We start from the raw sequence: 15,316 nt of genomic DNA, 5'->3' as shown, positions 1-15,316 counted from the left end.
TCGGCCTTAACGATACGGTGGGACAGTTAATAGATAATCTATGGAATAAACTCCGTTTATACCGAAATTCATACCGCCGAAAATGGTGGATAACTAAAGCGCACACTCAGGCTCTTTACAATTGGGTGAAAAGTACATTCCGGTTTATTTTACTGGGTGTATCGCATGAACATCAATGCAACAGTTTGTAGTCCCAAAAACCCGAAATGAGTTACCTCTGGTTCGTTCAACCATTCCTATGTTGGAAAGAATATGATTTTGGGATTAACGGCGAAAACCAGGGCTAACAGGTTTCTAGGCGCCGCATGGTCAATCCGATTGCATTGGCCGTGACGCATTTACGGTGATTGTGGCCTCTGCATAAATCAGGGCATTCATCATTTCTCAGCTGTTTGAATAGTTACAAAATGTGAGGCGCACAGTGGTAGGGAACTCAATTTGGGCTCTGACCACTACAAGGTGGTGTTGATGAATCGTTACAGGAGACCAAGTTGAAACACTGGACAAGGTGGATCAGGTATAGTTAAGGCAGTTCATTTTATAGTGTAGAGATATCCGGCATAGCGTGCACGGACTCTCGTTCGTCCAGTCCATAGGGAACCTTCAGACAAGAGCCCCGAATACATTGTGTGCAGTCATTTTATTCATGGGTATGACGTAGGTAGATTCTGGTAGATCTGGCCTCTGGTAGGTTGCTGGTAGTTGATTGGCAGTTCCCTCCAGCCTGGTGTCGACGTCCCATTGGCAGTATGGAAGAGTTCTTTGTCTTTGGAGCATCCCCAGGAGAGGGAATGAGTGTGTGTGTATGTGTGTGCGTTCCTGTCTTGGCAAGTTTGTGTGTCCTCGCAATGCGTGTGTGTATGTGTGTGCGTTCTTGTCTCGGCAAGTCAAGGCTGTGTGTCCTCTGCAGTTAGTGTGTGTATGTGTGTGTGCTCTTGCAGTCACAGGATGTTGTGGCCGAACTGACGGCTATCACCTGTGGCTAGGATGTATCCTGTTTCGACAGTGTTGTGGATGATTTAAATGAGTGTGTGTATGTGTGTGAGAGAGATCCTGTATGAGGCCTACCATGTTTTACTGTGAAAATACGTTATGTGTTGTCTCAGTTATAGCAATGTAATAGCAGTAAGCTGGTCATTTTGCATAGGAAATAGCACTTCCTTACAGTGGTCAGCGTTTCCTCTGAGTGCACTACCTCAAAGTAACCTATACAATATTGGTTACTGAGATTACATTTATTTTCTTTTTGGGCTGTTTTATTTTTTTAGTTACATTCGAATTTTGGTGATTTAGCAGGAGGGGGGAAAGGCCGTATTGTGCGCCGTTCAGTACTGGTCTGCGTCACACCATCCATATGGCACCCATCACATGTTCCTGTCAATCATAAATGGGCTTTTTAGGAGATTCCACATTTTCTGAGATCAATAAACATGACCATTATAACAGGTGCTTTTAATTTCAGGACAAATGCTTCAATTCTGTGACGTTAGCTGATCTCAGAAAAAGGTTTAAGCCTAAATTTACCGCAGATTCTTGTTTTCAGTGTTGATCTACAAACATTTTCCCATAGGATTTGTCCAAAAAACTAATGCGGAGTTTGTGCCTAACAAAAATATGCCATTACTATTGCTCTCTATATCAGCTGAGTCTGGTCTGCCTAGTTAATTGAATACAAAAAAAAGGTACAGGGAGTGGTAGTCTCGCTTCCTCTTCCGTCTCCATCCTCACTTTTTCCACAGCTTTCCTCTTCTAGTTAGTAGGAAACAAAACCTGTATGTCTCTAGTGGTGAACTGGGATAGTGCAGCAGAACAACACTGGATACAATACCTGTATGTCTCTAGTGGTGAACTGGGATAGTGCAGCAGAACACCATTGGATACAATACCTGTATGTCTCTAGTGGTGAACTGGGATAGTGCCACAGAACAACACTGGATACAATACCTGTATGTCTCTAGTGGTGAACTGGGATAGTGCAGCAGAACAACACTGGATACAATACCTGTATGTCTCTAGTGGTGAACTGGGATAGTGCAGCAGAACCACTGGATACAATACCTGTATGTCTCTAGTGGTGAACTGGGATAGTGCCACAGAACAACACTGGATACAATACCTGTTCACCACTAGAGACATACAGGTATTGTATCCAATGCAACAGTCAAATAATCTTTGGCAAAATTTGATCAGGAATTAAGACTATTAGTGTATGTGACAATGTATTTTACTTTTTTTTTTAAGATTATTGGTAGAAAATGTCTTTTATCACTCAGGTGGATGGTATTTTCTGTCAAATTTAAAGGTCTTAGCCTGACATTGGACATGGTGCCAAATGTATTTTTATTTACCTAGGCAAGTCCAGTTAACAAAACCTTATTCACAATGACGGCCTACTTCGGGCCAAAACCTGACCCGGACGATGCTGGGCCAATTGTGTGCCGGCGTATGGGACTCCCAATCACAGTGTGATACTGCCTGGAATCAAACCAGGGTCTGTAGTGATGCCTCAATCAAATGTATTTATGAAGCCCTTTTTACATCAACCCATGTAACAAAGTGCTATACAGAAACCCAGCCTAAACCCCCAAACAGCAAGCAATGCAGATGTAGAAGCACGGTGGCTAGGAAAAACTCCCTAGATTGGCAGGAACCTAGGAACCAGGTCTTGAGGGGTGGCCAGTCCTCTTCTGGTTGTGCTGGGTGGAGATTATAACAGTACATGGCCAAGATGTTCAAACATTCATAGATTCAAACACTCAAATAATAATAATAATCACAGTGGTTGTAGAGGGTGCAACAGGTCAACCTCTGGAGTAAATGGCAGTTGGCTTTTCATAGCCCGAGCATTCAGAGTTAGAGACAGAAGGTCTGGAGCAGCAGCATGACAAGGTGGTTGTGCTATGGCAGCATAAATACTGGAGGCAGGAGGGCTTGGGAGACACTGTGGCCCCGTCCGATGATACTCCCGGACAGGGCCAACCAGGCAGGATATAACCCCACCCACTTTGCCAAAGCACTGCCCCCACACCACTAGAGGGATATCGTTTTTTTTTTTGTATCCCCTTTTTTCTCCCCAATTTCGTGGTATCCAATTGGTAGTTATAGTCTTGTCTCATTGCTGCAACTCCCGTACGGACTCAGGAGAGGCGAAGGTTGAGAGCCGAATGTCCTCCGAAACACAACCCAACCCAGCCACACTGCTTCTTGACACAACGCACATCCAACCAGGAAGCCAGCCGCACCAAAGTGTCGGAGGAAACACCGTACACCTGGTGACCTGGTCAGCGTGCACTGTGCCCGGCCCACCACAGGAGTCACTAGTGCGCGATGAGACAAGCATATCCCTACCGGCCAAACCCTCCCTAACCCGGACGACCCTAGGCCAATTGTGCGTCGCCCCATGGACCTCCCGGTCGCGGCCGGCTGCGACAGAGCCTGGGCTCGAACCTAGAATCACTAGCTGTGCCACCACTTTTCAAGACATGAAGTCAAACCGTTACACACCAACACTAACCATGGTGGGGTGACTGAATTTAATATACAGTTATACACCAACGCTAACCATGGTGGAGTGACTGAATTTAATATACAGTTATACACCAACACTGACCATGGTGGAGTGACTGAATTTAATATACAGTTATACACCAACACTAACCATGGTGGGGTGACTGAAGTTAATATACAGTTATACACCAACACTGACCATGGTGGGGTGACTGAATTTAATATACAGTTATACACCAACACTAACCATGGTGGGGTGACTGAATTTAATATACAGTTATACACCAACACTAACCATGGTGGGGTGACTGAATTTAATATACAGTTATACACCAACACTAACCATGGTGGAGTGACTGAATTTAATATACAGTTATACACCAACACCAACCATGGTGGGGGGAATTCATTTTAATAACAGATACATTGAAGTGAGGCACTGGTTGGCAGAAAACCAACCAACCGCTGTACACATCACTCAGTATGATGCTACTGTCTAGTAGCAGCCTAACAGATCTGACAGGTGTACGACACAGCAGCATCACTGAGTCAGCCAACTCATTTTCATAAACAACCGCAAATTCATTGGTTTGAGTTCAATCAAAACGCTGATGTGCGTTTTGGTCGTTGAGTCAATTAGATCTAGAAGATCCTCTTCTTGGAGGCAGGCCACTCGATTTCGTCTCTGCGTTATATTGGCATCGAACATGTCACTCTCCCTAGGAGAGGGGGTGAGCTTGATAATTTATTGTTAAAACGAGAGGCTGCCTGGATCTTTAATTTAAAGACCCTTACGCCCTTCGGTCTCAACGTAGACTTTGATCTGAAGCCATTCTTGTGATTATTGTGACTTTGCCATTGTAATTGTTTGTAAACTTGTGTAGTTAAATTAATCTATGATCGTATGCTATCCATTTGTTTGTATGCTGTTCTTTGTATGACATTTTAATATTTGATTATTAACCAATGGTATTAGGCCACTCTTGGCCATGATTACAGACACCTGTGTCTTTTGACACTACGAGTCATCCCGCAGTGTTTGTGATTATACCCTGATGAAGACAGCTTGGCTGTCGAAACGTTGGTATTACATTTTTGCATCTGAGCTCCTAGAGTGTGCGGCTCTCTTTTATTTTCATGTTGAGTCAATTAGACCACGGACATTTCAAGCTTACCGGTATCTTTCTAAAAACGTGTTCCTGCTTTGTGATGTCATCCCCCTCCTTGTTGTTTGACATGACAAGCAGTACAGGGGCATGATGTCACAAACACACTGGTACCCAGACTGGAAACCAATTAACCCTGGTCCTGGTACCCAGACTGGAAACCAATTAACCCTGGTCCTGGTACCCAGACTGGAAACCAATTAACCCTGGTCCTGGTACCCAGACTGGAAACCAATTAACCCTGGTCCTGGTACCCAGACTGGAAATCAATTAACCCTGGTCCTGGTACCCAGACTGGAAACCAATTAACCCTGGTCCTGGTACCCAGACTGGAAACCAATTAACCCTGGTCCTGGTACCCAGACTGGAAACCAATTAACCCTGGTCCTGGTACCCAGACTGGAAACCAATTAACCCTGGTTCTGGTACCCAGACTGGAAACCAATTAACCCTGGTCCTGGTACCCAGACTGGAAACCAATTAACCCTGGTCCTGGTACCCAGACTGGAAACCAATTAACCCTGGTCCTGGTACCCAGACTGGAAACCAATTAACCCTGGTCCTGGTACCCAGACTGGAAACCAATTAACCCTAGTCCTGGACTGGAAACCAATTAACCCCTAGTCCTGGTACCCAGACTGGAAACCAATTAACCCCTAGTCCTGGTACCCAGACTGGAAACCAATTAACCCTGGTCCTGGTACCCAGACTGGAAACCAATTAACCCTGGTCCTGGTACCCAGACTGGAAACCAATTAACCCTGGTCCTGGTACCCAGACTGGAAACCAATTAACCCCTAGTCCTGGTACCCAGACTGGAAACCAATTAACCCTGGTCCTGGTACCCAGACTGGAAACCAATTAACCCTGGTCCTGGTACCCAGACTGGAAACCAATTAACCCTGGTCCTGGTACCCAGACTGGAAACCAATTAACCCTGGTCCTGGTACCCAGACTGGAAACCAATTAACCATGGTCCTGGTACCCAGACTGGAAACCAATTAACCCTGGTCCTGGTACCCAGACTGGAAACCACCAATTAACCCCTGGTCCTGGTACCCAGACTGGAAACCAATTAACCCTGGTCCTGGTACCCAGACTGGAAACCAATTAACCCTGGTCCTGGTACCCAGACTGGAAACCAATTAACCCTGGTCCTGGTACCCAGACTGGAAACCAATTAACCCTGGTCCTGGTACCCAGACTGGAAACCAATTAAACCAATTAACCCTGGTCCTGGTACCCAGACTGGAAACCAATTAACCCTAGTCCTGGTACCCAGACTGGAAACCAATTAACCCTAGTCCTGGTACCCAGACTGGAAACCAATTAACCCTGGTCCTGGTACCCAGACTGGAAACCAATTAACCCTAGTCCTGGTACCCAGACTGGAAACCAATTAACCCTGGTCCTGGTACCCAGACTGGAAACCAATTAACCCTGGTCCTGGTACCCAGACTGGAAACCAATTACCCCCTAGTCCTGGTACCCAGACTGGAAACCAATTAACCCTGGTCCTGGTACCCAGACTGGAAACCAATTAACCCTGGTCCTGGTACCCAGACTGGAAACCAATTAACCCTGGTCCTGGTACCCAGACTGGAAACCAATTAACCCTGGTCCTGGTACCCAGACTGGAAACCAATTAACCCTGGTCCTGGTACCCAGACTGGAAACCAATTAACCCCTAGTCCTGGTACCCAGACTGGAAACCAATTAACCCTGGTCCTGGTACCCAGACTGGAAACCAATTAACCCTGGTCCTGGTACCCAGACTGGAAACCAATTACCCCCTAGTCCTGGTACCCAGACTGGAAACCAATTAACCCTGGTCCTGGTACCCAGACTGGAAACCAATTAACCCTGGTCCTGGTACCCAGACTGGAAACCAATTAACCCTGGTCCTGGTACCCAGACTGGAAACCAATTAACCATGGTCCTGGTACCCAGACTGGAAACCAATTAACCCTGGTCCTGGTACCCAGACTGGAAACCAATTAACCCTGGTCCTGGTACCCAGACTGGAAACCAATTAACCCCTAGTCCTGGTACCCAGACTGGAAACCAATTAACCCCTAGTCCTGGTACCCAGACTGGAAACCAATTAACCCTGGTCCTGGTACCCAGACTGGAAACCAATTAACCCCTAGTCCTGGTACCCAGACTGGAAACCAATTAACCCTGGTCCTGGTACCCAGACTGGAAACCAATTAACCCTGGTACCCAGTCCTGGTCCTAGTACCCAGACTGGAAACCAATTAACCCTGGTCCTGGTACCCAGACTGGAAACCAATTAACCCTGGTCCTGGTACCCAGACTGGAAACCAAACCAATGGAAACCAATAACCCTAGTCCTGGTACCCAGACTGGAAACCAATTAACCCTGGTCCTGGTACCCAGACTGGAAACCAATTAACCCTGGTCCTGGTACCCAGACTGGAAACCAATTAACCCTGGTCCTGGTACCCAGACTGGAAACCAATTAACCATGGTCCTGGTACCCAGACTGGAAACCAATTAACCCTGGTCCTGGTACCCAGACTGGAAACCAATTAACCCTGGTCCTGGTACCCAGACTGGAAACCAATTAACCCCTAGTCCTGGTACCCAGACTGGAAACCAATTAACCCTGGTCCTGGTACCCAGACTGGAAACCAATTAACCCTGGTCCTGGTACCCAGACTGGAAACCAATTAACCCTGGTCCTGGTACCCAGACTGGAAACCAATTAACCCTGGTCCTGGTACCCAGACTGGAAACCAATTAACCCTGGTCCTGGTACCCAGACTGGAAACCAATTAACCCTAGTCCTGGTACCCAGACTGGAAACCAATTAACCCTAGTCCTGGTACCCAGACTGGAAACCAATTAACCCTGGTCCTGGTACCCAGACTGGAAACCAATTAACCCCTAGTCCTGGTACCCAGACTGGAAACCAATTAACCCTGGTCCTGGTACCCAGACTGGAAACCAATTAACCCTGGTCCTGGTACCCAGACTGGAAACCAATTACCCCCTAGTCCTGGTTGGAAACCAATTAACCCTGGTCCTGGTACCCAGACTGGAAACCAATTAACCCTGGTCCTGGTACCCAGACTGGAAACCAATTAACCCTGGTCCTGGTACCCAGACTGGAAACCAATTAACCCTGGTCCCAGACTGGTTAACCCTGGTCCTGGTAGACTGGAAACCAATAACCCTAGTCCTGGTACCCAGACTGGAAACCAATTAACCCTGGTCCTGGTACCCAGACTGGAAACCAATTAACCCTGGTCCTGGTACCCAGACTGGAAACCAATTAACCCTAGTCCTGGTACCCAGACTGGAAACCAATTAACCCTGGTCCTGGTACCCAGACTGGAAACCAATTAACCCTGGTCCTGGTACCCAGACTGGAAACCAATTAACCCTGGTCCTGGTACCCAGACTGGAAACCAATTAACCATGGTCCTGGTACCCAGACTGGAAACCAATTAACCCTGGTCCTGGTACCCAGACTGGAAACCAATTAACCCTGGTCCTGGTACCCAGACTGGAAACCAATTAACCCCTAGTCCTGGTACCCAGACTGGAAACCAATTAACCCACCCAGACTGGAAACCAATTAACCCTGGTCCTGGTAGACTGGAAACCAATTAACCCCTGTCCTGGTACCCAGACTGGAAACCAATTAACCCTGGTCCTGGTACCCAGACTGGAAACCAATTAACCCTGGTCCTGGTACCCAGACTGGAAACCAATTAACCCTGGTCCTGGTACCCAGACTGGAAACCAATTAACCCTGGTCCTGGTACCCAGACTGGAAACCAATTAACCCTGGTCCTGGTACCCAGACTGGAAACCAATTAACCCTAGTCCTGGTACCCAGACTGGAAACCAATTAACCCTAGTCCTGGTACCCAGACTGGAAACCAATTAACCCTGGTCCTGGTACCCAGACTGGAAACCAATTAACCCTAGTCCTGGACTGGAAACCAATTAACCCTAGTCCTGGACTGGAAACCAATTAACCCTAGTCCTGGACTGGAAACCAATTAACCCTAGTCCTGGTACCCAGACTGGAAACCAATTAACCCTGGTCCTGGTACCCAGACTGGAAACCAATTAACCCTAGTCCTGGTACCCAGACTGGAAACCAATTAACCCTGGTCCTGGTACCCAGACTGGAAACCAATTAACCCTAGTCCTGGACTGGAAACCAATTAACCCTGGTCCTGGACTGGAAACCAATTAACCCTGGTGCTGGTACCCAGACTGGAAACCAATTAACCCCTAGTCCTGGTACCCAGACTGGAAACCAATTAACCCTAGTCCTGGTACCCAGACTGGAAACCAATTAACCCTGGTCCTGGTACCCAGACTGGAAACCAATTAACCCTGGTCCTGGTACCCAGACTGGAAACCAATTAACCCTGGTCCTGGACTGAAAAGCATCTGTCTGGGAAACTTCCCCTAAAACTAGCATTATAGAAGTGATTATGTTGTCAGCTAACAACATCCCACAGAGCGGAGGTTGAGAAACACTGAAGCTTCTTCAGATGTGTTTTATTAAAGCAACACCCAGGATGTTAATCTGCAGTGAAGACGCGTGCAGCGATGTCATCCAGTAGCCAGTCTACTCCGGTCAGTAGGTTCTCTCCTGTCACAGCACTGCAGCCGATGATACACCAGTGGTGGGTCTTAATGTCATCCAGACCCAGGGCCTACACACACACACACACACACACACACACACACAGAGTAATAGATGAATACAAGTATTAGACATGAAATCAGTTATCAACCCACGGGATGATAAAAACACAGAAACTGTGTGTGTGTGTGTGTGTATGGGTATGTGTGTGTGTATGGGGGGGTGTACTGTGTTCCCACCTCTCGAATGGTCTCTTTACTCAGGGATCCAGGAAGGTCCTGTTTGTTGGCGAACACCAGGAGAGTAGCTCCTGATAACCTCTAGAGAGGAAGAGAGAGAAAAAGAGAGGGTAGATAAAGGGAGAGAGACATCAACAGTTAGTAATTCATAAATGTTCACCATGCGTGTGTGTGAGTTTTTGGTGTGTGTGTGTGTGTGTACGTGTGTGTATGTGTGTACCTCCTCCATCAGCAGAGAGCTAAGTTCCTGTCTGCAGTCCTCCAGTCTCAGTCTGTCTGCGCTGTCCACCACCCACACCAACCCATCGGTGCTCTCAAAGTAGTTCCTCCAGTAAGAACGAAGGGATTTCTGACCGCCCACGTCCCAGATGTTTAACTTGAACCTGAGGAGGACGACGACAACGGGATGAGAAGACGATGAAAAGAGAGGAGTTGAGGAAAGGTGTGTATTCTCCATCTGCCTAAGAGAAGAGGTGTAACATGACTCTGCCGATGATGCTGGTGTGTTTTGACTTACCCTTTATGTTCCAAGGTTTTGATGTTGAACCCCAGTGTAGGAGAGATGGTACTCACATCCTCCCCATTGAACTTCTTCAGAATAGTGGTCTTACCAGCGTTGTCTAAGCCCCTGCAGTACATGGTTAAGGACTGGGAATGGCCAGGGGGGGGAATTCCGTACAGATTAGAGGGTGACACACACATCATCGTTTTAACCATGTTAGCCAGTGGGTTAACAAACGTAGCTTATAAACATGGCAAGATATGTAGCCTAGCTATGAATGTGACTGGTAGATAGTAGCTAGCTTAGCCTACTAGCTGACAAGCGAAGCAAGATGACCACAGCGAAATGGCCACTTTAAAAAACACAAATGTATCAGGCCCAAAGGCAGGCGACAAAACGAGTCCGATCACGGATGAGATACGCGGATGAAAGTGGTTTATCTAGTACATATAGTTATGTAGCTATAGATAGGTAAACATCATAGCTAACTAACTCATCACAACTCTAATTTCATTGCAGCAAAAAAGGATACAACATAAGGAGTCGCATCTCTCGCTCCTTGTGCTTCATTTTCTTCAGTATTGTCAGCAAACCCATCGTGACGAACGTTTGATAAACTATTTAATATAAAACGGAAGTAACACAAGATAAATAGTGGTATAATGTTTTAACTTTTGGTTATAATATCAACACATAAATTGTCTCTCATGACCGTTGCTATCTGAAACAAGCACGGAGCTCCAAGACAAGCAGGAAGTTGATACTAAAGTAGTCCCGTCCACTCTAATCGTGGATTGGTGAATGTTTGGGACAAGCTTCAGATAAAAATATGATTGGTTGACGTCAGCGTCACTCAAAAGGCTTTTAGGCTATTTGATTCGTAAACCGCCACCAAGGCAAAGGCGCGGCTGTGTCAATTCAGAGGGAGCAACAAACGTTTGGAAACGTATATTTTGGTTTCCACTAGTTACCACAGCGAAAAGGTCAAATTGGCTATATTGTAAAAATGAATGAAAACAAAAAGGAATGTGCTTTTTGGGTCTTGGTTAGGGCTGGTACAAGGTTAGCAGTGGGGTTAGGTTTAAATCTCATTTTAAGAAGAGGAATTGTAGAAATAGGCAGGCTATATGACTTTGTGGCTGTGGTAACTAGTGACGACCTTAGATGTTGTGACAAAATAGCGCAACACGCGGTTCATATCAAGGACGACAATGTTAGGAGATATTGTAGGCATTAGATTGTTCAAAAATAACAATTCATACTTTATTAGAGATTATTGGTTAAATCCACACTTTACATTTTATGGAGACCTTTTATGGACACCAGGCTGTAGTGTCATCGGGCTTAGAGTTGTTTATTCTTCTCTTAATAGACATACACTACATGACCAAAAGAATGTGGACACCTGCTGTCGAACATCTCATGCCAAAATCATGGGCATTAATATGGAGTTGTGTGGCTTAGACTTTCCACTCCACAATAACAGCGCATACAGTTGACCGGGCAGCTCTAGCGGGGAAGAAATGTGATTAACTGACTTGCTGGAAAAGTGGCATCCTATCCAGGCGGAATCACAACCGGCCGTTATTGGGAGTCCCATAGGGCGGCGCACAATTGGCCCAGCGTCGTCCGGGTTTGGACGGTGTAGGCCGTTATTGGGAGTCCCATAGGGCGGCGCACAATTGGCCCAGCGTCGTCCGGGTTTGGACGGTGTAGGCCGTTATTGGGAGTCCCATAGGGCGGCGCACAATTGGCCCAGCGTCGTCCGGGTTTGGACGGTGTAGGCCGTTATTGTAAAAAATAATTTGTTCTTAAGTGACTTGCCTAGTTAAATAAAGGGTTTTAAATATATATATTTAAATGATGGTGCCACATTGAAAGTCACTGAGCTCTTCAGTAAAGCCATTCTACTGCCAATGTTTGTCTATGGAGATTGCATGGCTGTGTGCTCGATTTTATACACCTGTCAGCAAATGGTGTGGTTGAAATAGCCGAATCCACTCATTTGAAGGCGTGTCCACATACTTTCATATATCCAGTTAACGATCAAATCATTTGGTCAGTTATTTGACGTTTCTTGTTCGATTCTTGATTAGACTATGAAGATTATGTTGATCTTTGTAGTAATGTGTAACAACAATCGTATGTAGCAAACAATCTACCTGATTTACTCAAAATATATAGTTGAAGTCAGAAGTTTACATACACCTTAGCCAAATACATTTAAACTCAGTTTTTCACAATTCCGACATTTAATCCTAGTAAAAATTCCTTGTCTAGGGTCAGTTAGGATCACCACTTTATTTTAAGCATGTGAAATGTCAGAATAATGGTAGAGAATTATTTATTTCAGCTTTTATTTCTTTCATCACATTCCCAGTGGGTCAGAAGTTTACATACACTCAATTAGTATTTGGTAGCATTGCCTTTAAATTGTTTAACTTGGGTCAAACGGTTCAGGTAGCCTTCCACAAGCTTCCCACAATAAGTTGGGTGAATTTTGGCCCATTCCTCCTGACAGAGCTGGTGCAACTGAGTCAGGTTTGTAGGCCTCCCTGCTCGCACACACTTTTTCAGTTCTGCCCACAAATGTTCTACAGGATTGAGGTCAGGGCTTTGTGATGGCCACTCCAATACCTTGACTTTGTTGTCCTTAATGCCATTTTGCCACAACTTCAGAAGTATGCTTGGGGTCATTGTCTATTTGTAAGACCCATTTGCGACCAAGCTTTAACTTCCTGACTCATGTCTTGAGATGTTGCTTCAATATATCCACATCATTTTCTTTCCTCATGATGCCATCTATTTTGTGAAGTGCACCAGTCCCTCCTGCAGCAAAGCACCCCCACAACATGATGCTGCCAACCCTGTGCTTCACGGTTGGGATGGTGTTCTTCGGCTTGCAAGCCTCCCCCTTTTTCCTCCAAACATAACGATAGTCATTATGACCAAACAGTTCTATTTTTGTTTCATCAGACCAGAGGACATGTCTCGAAAAAGTACGATCTTTGTCCCCATGTGCAGTTGCAAACCGTAGTCTGTCTTTTGTATGGCGGTTTTGGAGCAGTGGCTTCATCCTTGCTCAGGTTATGTCGATATTGGACTCGTTTTACTGTGGATATAGATATTTTTGTTCCTGTTTCCCCCAGCATCTTCACAAGGTCCTTTGCTGTTGTTCTGGGATTGATTTGCACTTTTCAAACCAAAACATTTTAATCTCTAGGAGACAGAACGCGTCTCCTTCCTGAGCGGTATGACGGCTGCGTGGTCCCATGGTGTTTATACTTGCGTACTATTGTTTTTACAGATGAACGTGGTACCTTCAGGAGTTTGGAAATTGCTCCCAAGAATGAACCAGACTTGTGGAGGTCTACCATTTTTTTTCTGAGGTCTTGGCTGATTTATTTTGATTTTCCCATGATGTCAAGCAAAGAGGCACTGTGTTTGAAGGTAGGCCTTGAAATACATCCACAGTTTAACCTCTAATTGACTCAAATGATGTCAATTAGCCTATCAGAAGCTTATAAAGCCGTAACATAATTTTCTGGGATTTTCCAAGCTGTTTAAAGGCACAGCCAACTTAGTGTATGTAAACCTCTGACCCACTGGAATTGTGATACAGTGAATTATAAGTGAAATAATCTGTCTATAAACAATTGTTGGAAAAATTACTTGTGTCATGCACAAAGTAGATGCCCTAACCTACTTGCCAAAACTATAGTTTGTTAACAAGACATTTGTGGAGTGGTTGAAAAACGGGTTTTAATGACTCCAACCTAAGTGTATGTAAACTTCCGACTTGCCAACTGTAAGTAGGCCTATATCTACAGCCTATCCACGATCCGTGTCAGCGAAATTCCTCGCGTTGATTGAAATTATGACTGTCTAATCCTACCTCTATATGGTATCATATCCCTAACAGTCTGTGTATTAAACTTGGTGGAATTGAAATCCTAATGAAATGTGTTTTTGACCCTCCAAAATTACCTGTTAAATTGTGTAAGTTTCACAAATGTTTTTTATCTGGAAAATGATATTTTTGAATAATAATAATTTAAATGATTTTGAATAATAAAGTTATTAAAATGATTTTGAATAATAAAGTTATTAAAATGATTTTGAATAATAAAGTTATTAAAATGATTTGGAATAATAAAGTTATTAAAATGAATAGGATATCCATTTTTCAAAGGCTTTTGGTTTGACAATGATATTTATTTTATTTGTGATTTGTTAGACAACACTGGGGAGTTTCTGCCGTTTGATGAGTTTCATTGGTAAATTTCGGGTTAATATTACTCAGAGAGAATATATGTTTGCAAAGCAATTCCACTTTCTATACTTTGTTATATTATGAGGTTGTTCCTTTTTTTCCAAGTTTACAAATGAATGATTTTAATCTTTTGGATAAAAAATTCAACAATAAGTGGATACGTTTGGCAGTTAATGAAGTAATTTTGGGTGATTATAATTCAATATATTGCTATTGATGTTGTCACGATCGTCGTATGAAGCGGACCAAAGCGCAGCGTGATATGAATGCATTCTTTTATTGAATGACGAAAGACACAACGTAAACTGAACAAGCTAACAAAAGGGAGGGGGGCAGCTCGGGACTGAGGGGCAGCTCGGGACTGAAGGGCAGCTCAGGACTGAAGGGCAGCTCCGGACTGGCTGACGACTCTGGCAGATCCTGACTGATGACTCTGGCAGATCCTGGCTGACTGGCGGCTCTGGCGGGTCCTGGCTGACTGGCGGCTCTGGCGGATCCTGGCTGACTGGCGGCTCTGGCGGATCCTGGCTGACTGGCGGCTCTGGCGGATCCTGGCTGAATGGCGGCTCTGGCGGATCCTGGCTGAAGGGCGGCTCTGGCCGGGTCCCTGCTGACTGGCGGCTCTGGCGGCTCTGGACAGACTGGCGGCTCTGGCGGTTCTGGACAGACGGGAGACTCTAGCAGCTCTGGACAGACGGGAGACTCTGATGCCACTGGGTAGACGGCCAGCTCAGACGGTGCTGGGCAGACTGGAGACTCTGGCAGCGCTGGACGGAGGAGCTCTGGCGCCTCTGGACTGAGGGGCTCTGGTGCCTCTGGACTGAGGGGCGGGAGACTCCGGCAGCGCTGGAGAGGAGGAAGGCTCCGGCACCTGCCTCTGATTGAGAACCATATCAGGCCAAACACAGAAACAGACAAACTAGACATCCAACATTAAAATGCCCACCCAGCTCACGTCCTGACCAACACTAAAACAAGGAAAACACAAAAGAACTA

At 45.6% G+C, this 15,316-nt stretch overlaps 1 protein-coding gene and 1 long non-coding RNA gene across 2 annotated transcripts; one reads left to right on the top strand and one right to left on the bottom strand.

Moving 5' to 3' along the window:
- Positions 1 to 9,203: 9,203 nt before the first annotated feature.
- Positions 9,204 to 10,808, bottom strand: arl2 (ADP-ribosylation factor-like 2). The gene is made up of 5 exons (XM_029649556.2): positions 10,580 to 10,808; positions 10,063 to 10,173; positions 9,766 to 9,928; positions 9,546 to 9,626; positions 9,204 to 9,376 (listed from the first exon to the last, which is right to left on the bottom strand). The coding sequence occupies exons 1-5, from the start codon at positions 10,642 to 10,644 to the stop codon at positions 9,242 to 9,244; spliced, it is 555 nt and encodes a 184-aa protein (XP_029505416.1). The 5' UTR covers positions 10,645 to 10,808; the 3' UTR covers positions 9,204 to 9,241.
- LOC135574259 (uncharacterized) lies at positions 9,907 to 14,136 on the top strand. The gene is made up of 2 exons (XR_010465253.1): positions 9,907 to 9,987; positions 13,355 to 14,136. It is a non-coding gene; the product is annotated as an uncharacterized LOC135574259 (long non-coding RNA).
- Positions 14,137 to 15,316: the final 1,180 nt, after the last annotated feature.

Source organism: Oncorhynchus nerka, linkage group LG12, assembly GCF_034236695.1.
Source record: "Oncorhynchus nerka isolate Pitt River linkage group LG12, Oner_Uvic_2.0, whole genome shotgun sequence".
Lineage (NCBI taxonomy): Eukaryota > Metazoa > Chordata > Actinopteri > Salmoniformes > Salmonidae > Oncorhynchus > Oncorhynchus nerka.
Note: the sequence above shows the minus strand (reverse complement) of the source record. Positions and strands in the feature narration are given on the sequence as shown.

Coding starts and splice junctions, on each gene's coding strand:
- arl2 (XM_029649556.2), bottom strand. CDS start 10,644: ATGGGTTTGCTGACAATACTGAAGAAAATGAAGCACAAGGAGCGAGAG. Junction 9,929..10,062: donor AAAACCTTGGAACATAAAGG/GTAAGTCAAAAC, acceptor CGTCCTCCTCAG/GTTCAAGTTAAACATCTGGG. Junction 9,627..9,765: donor GCTCTCTGCTGATGGAGGAG/GTACACACATAC, acceptor CTTCCTCTCTAG/AGGTTATCAGGAGCTACTCT.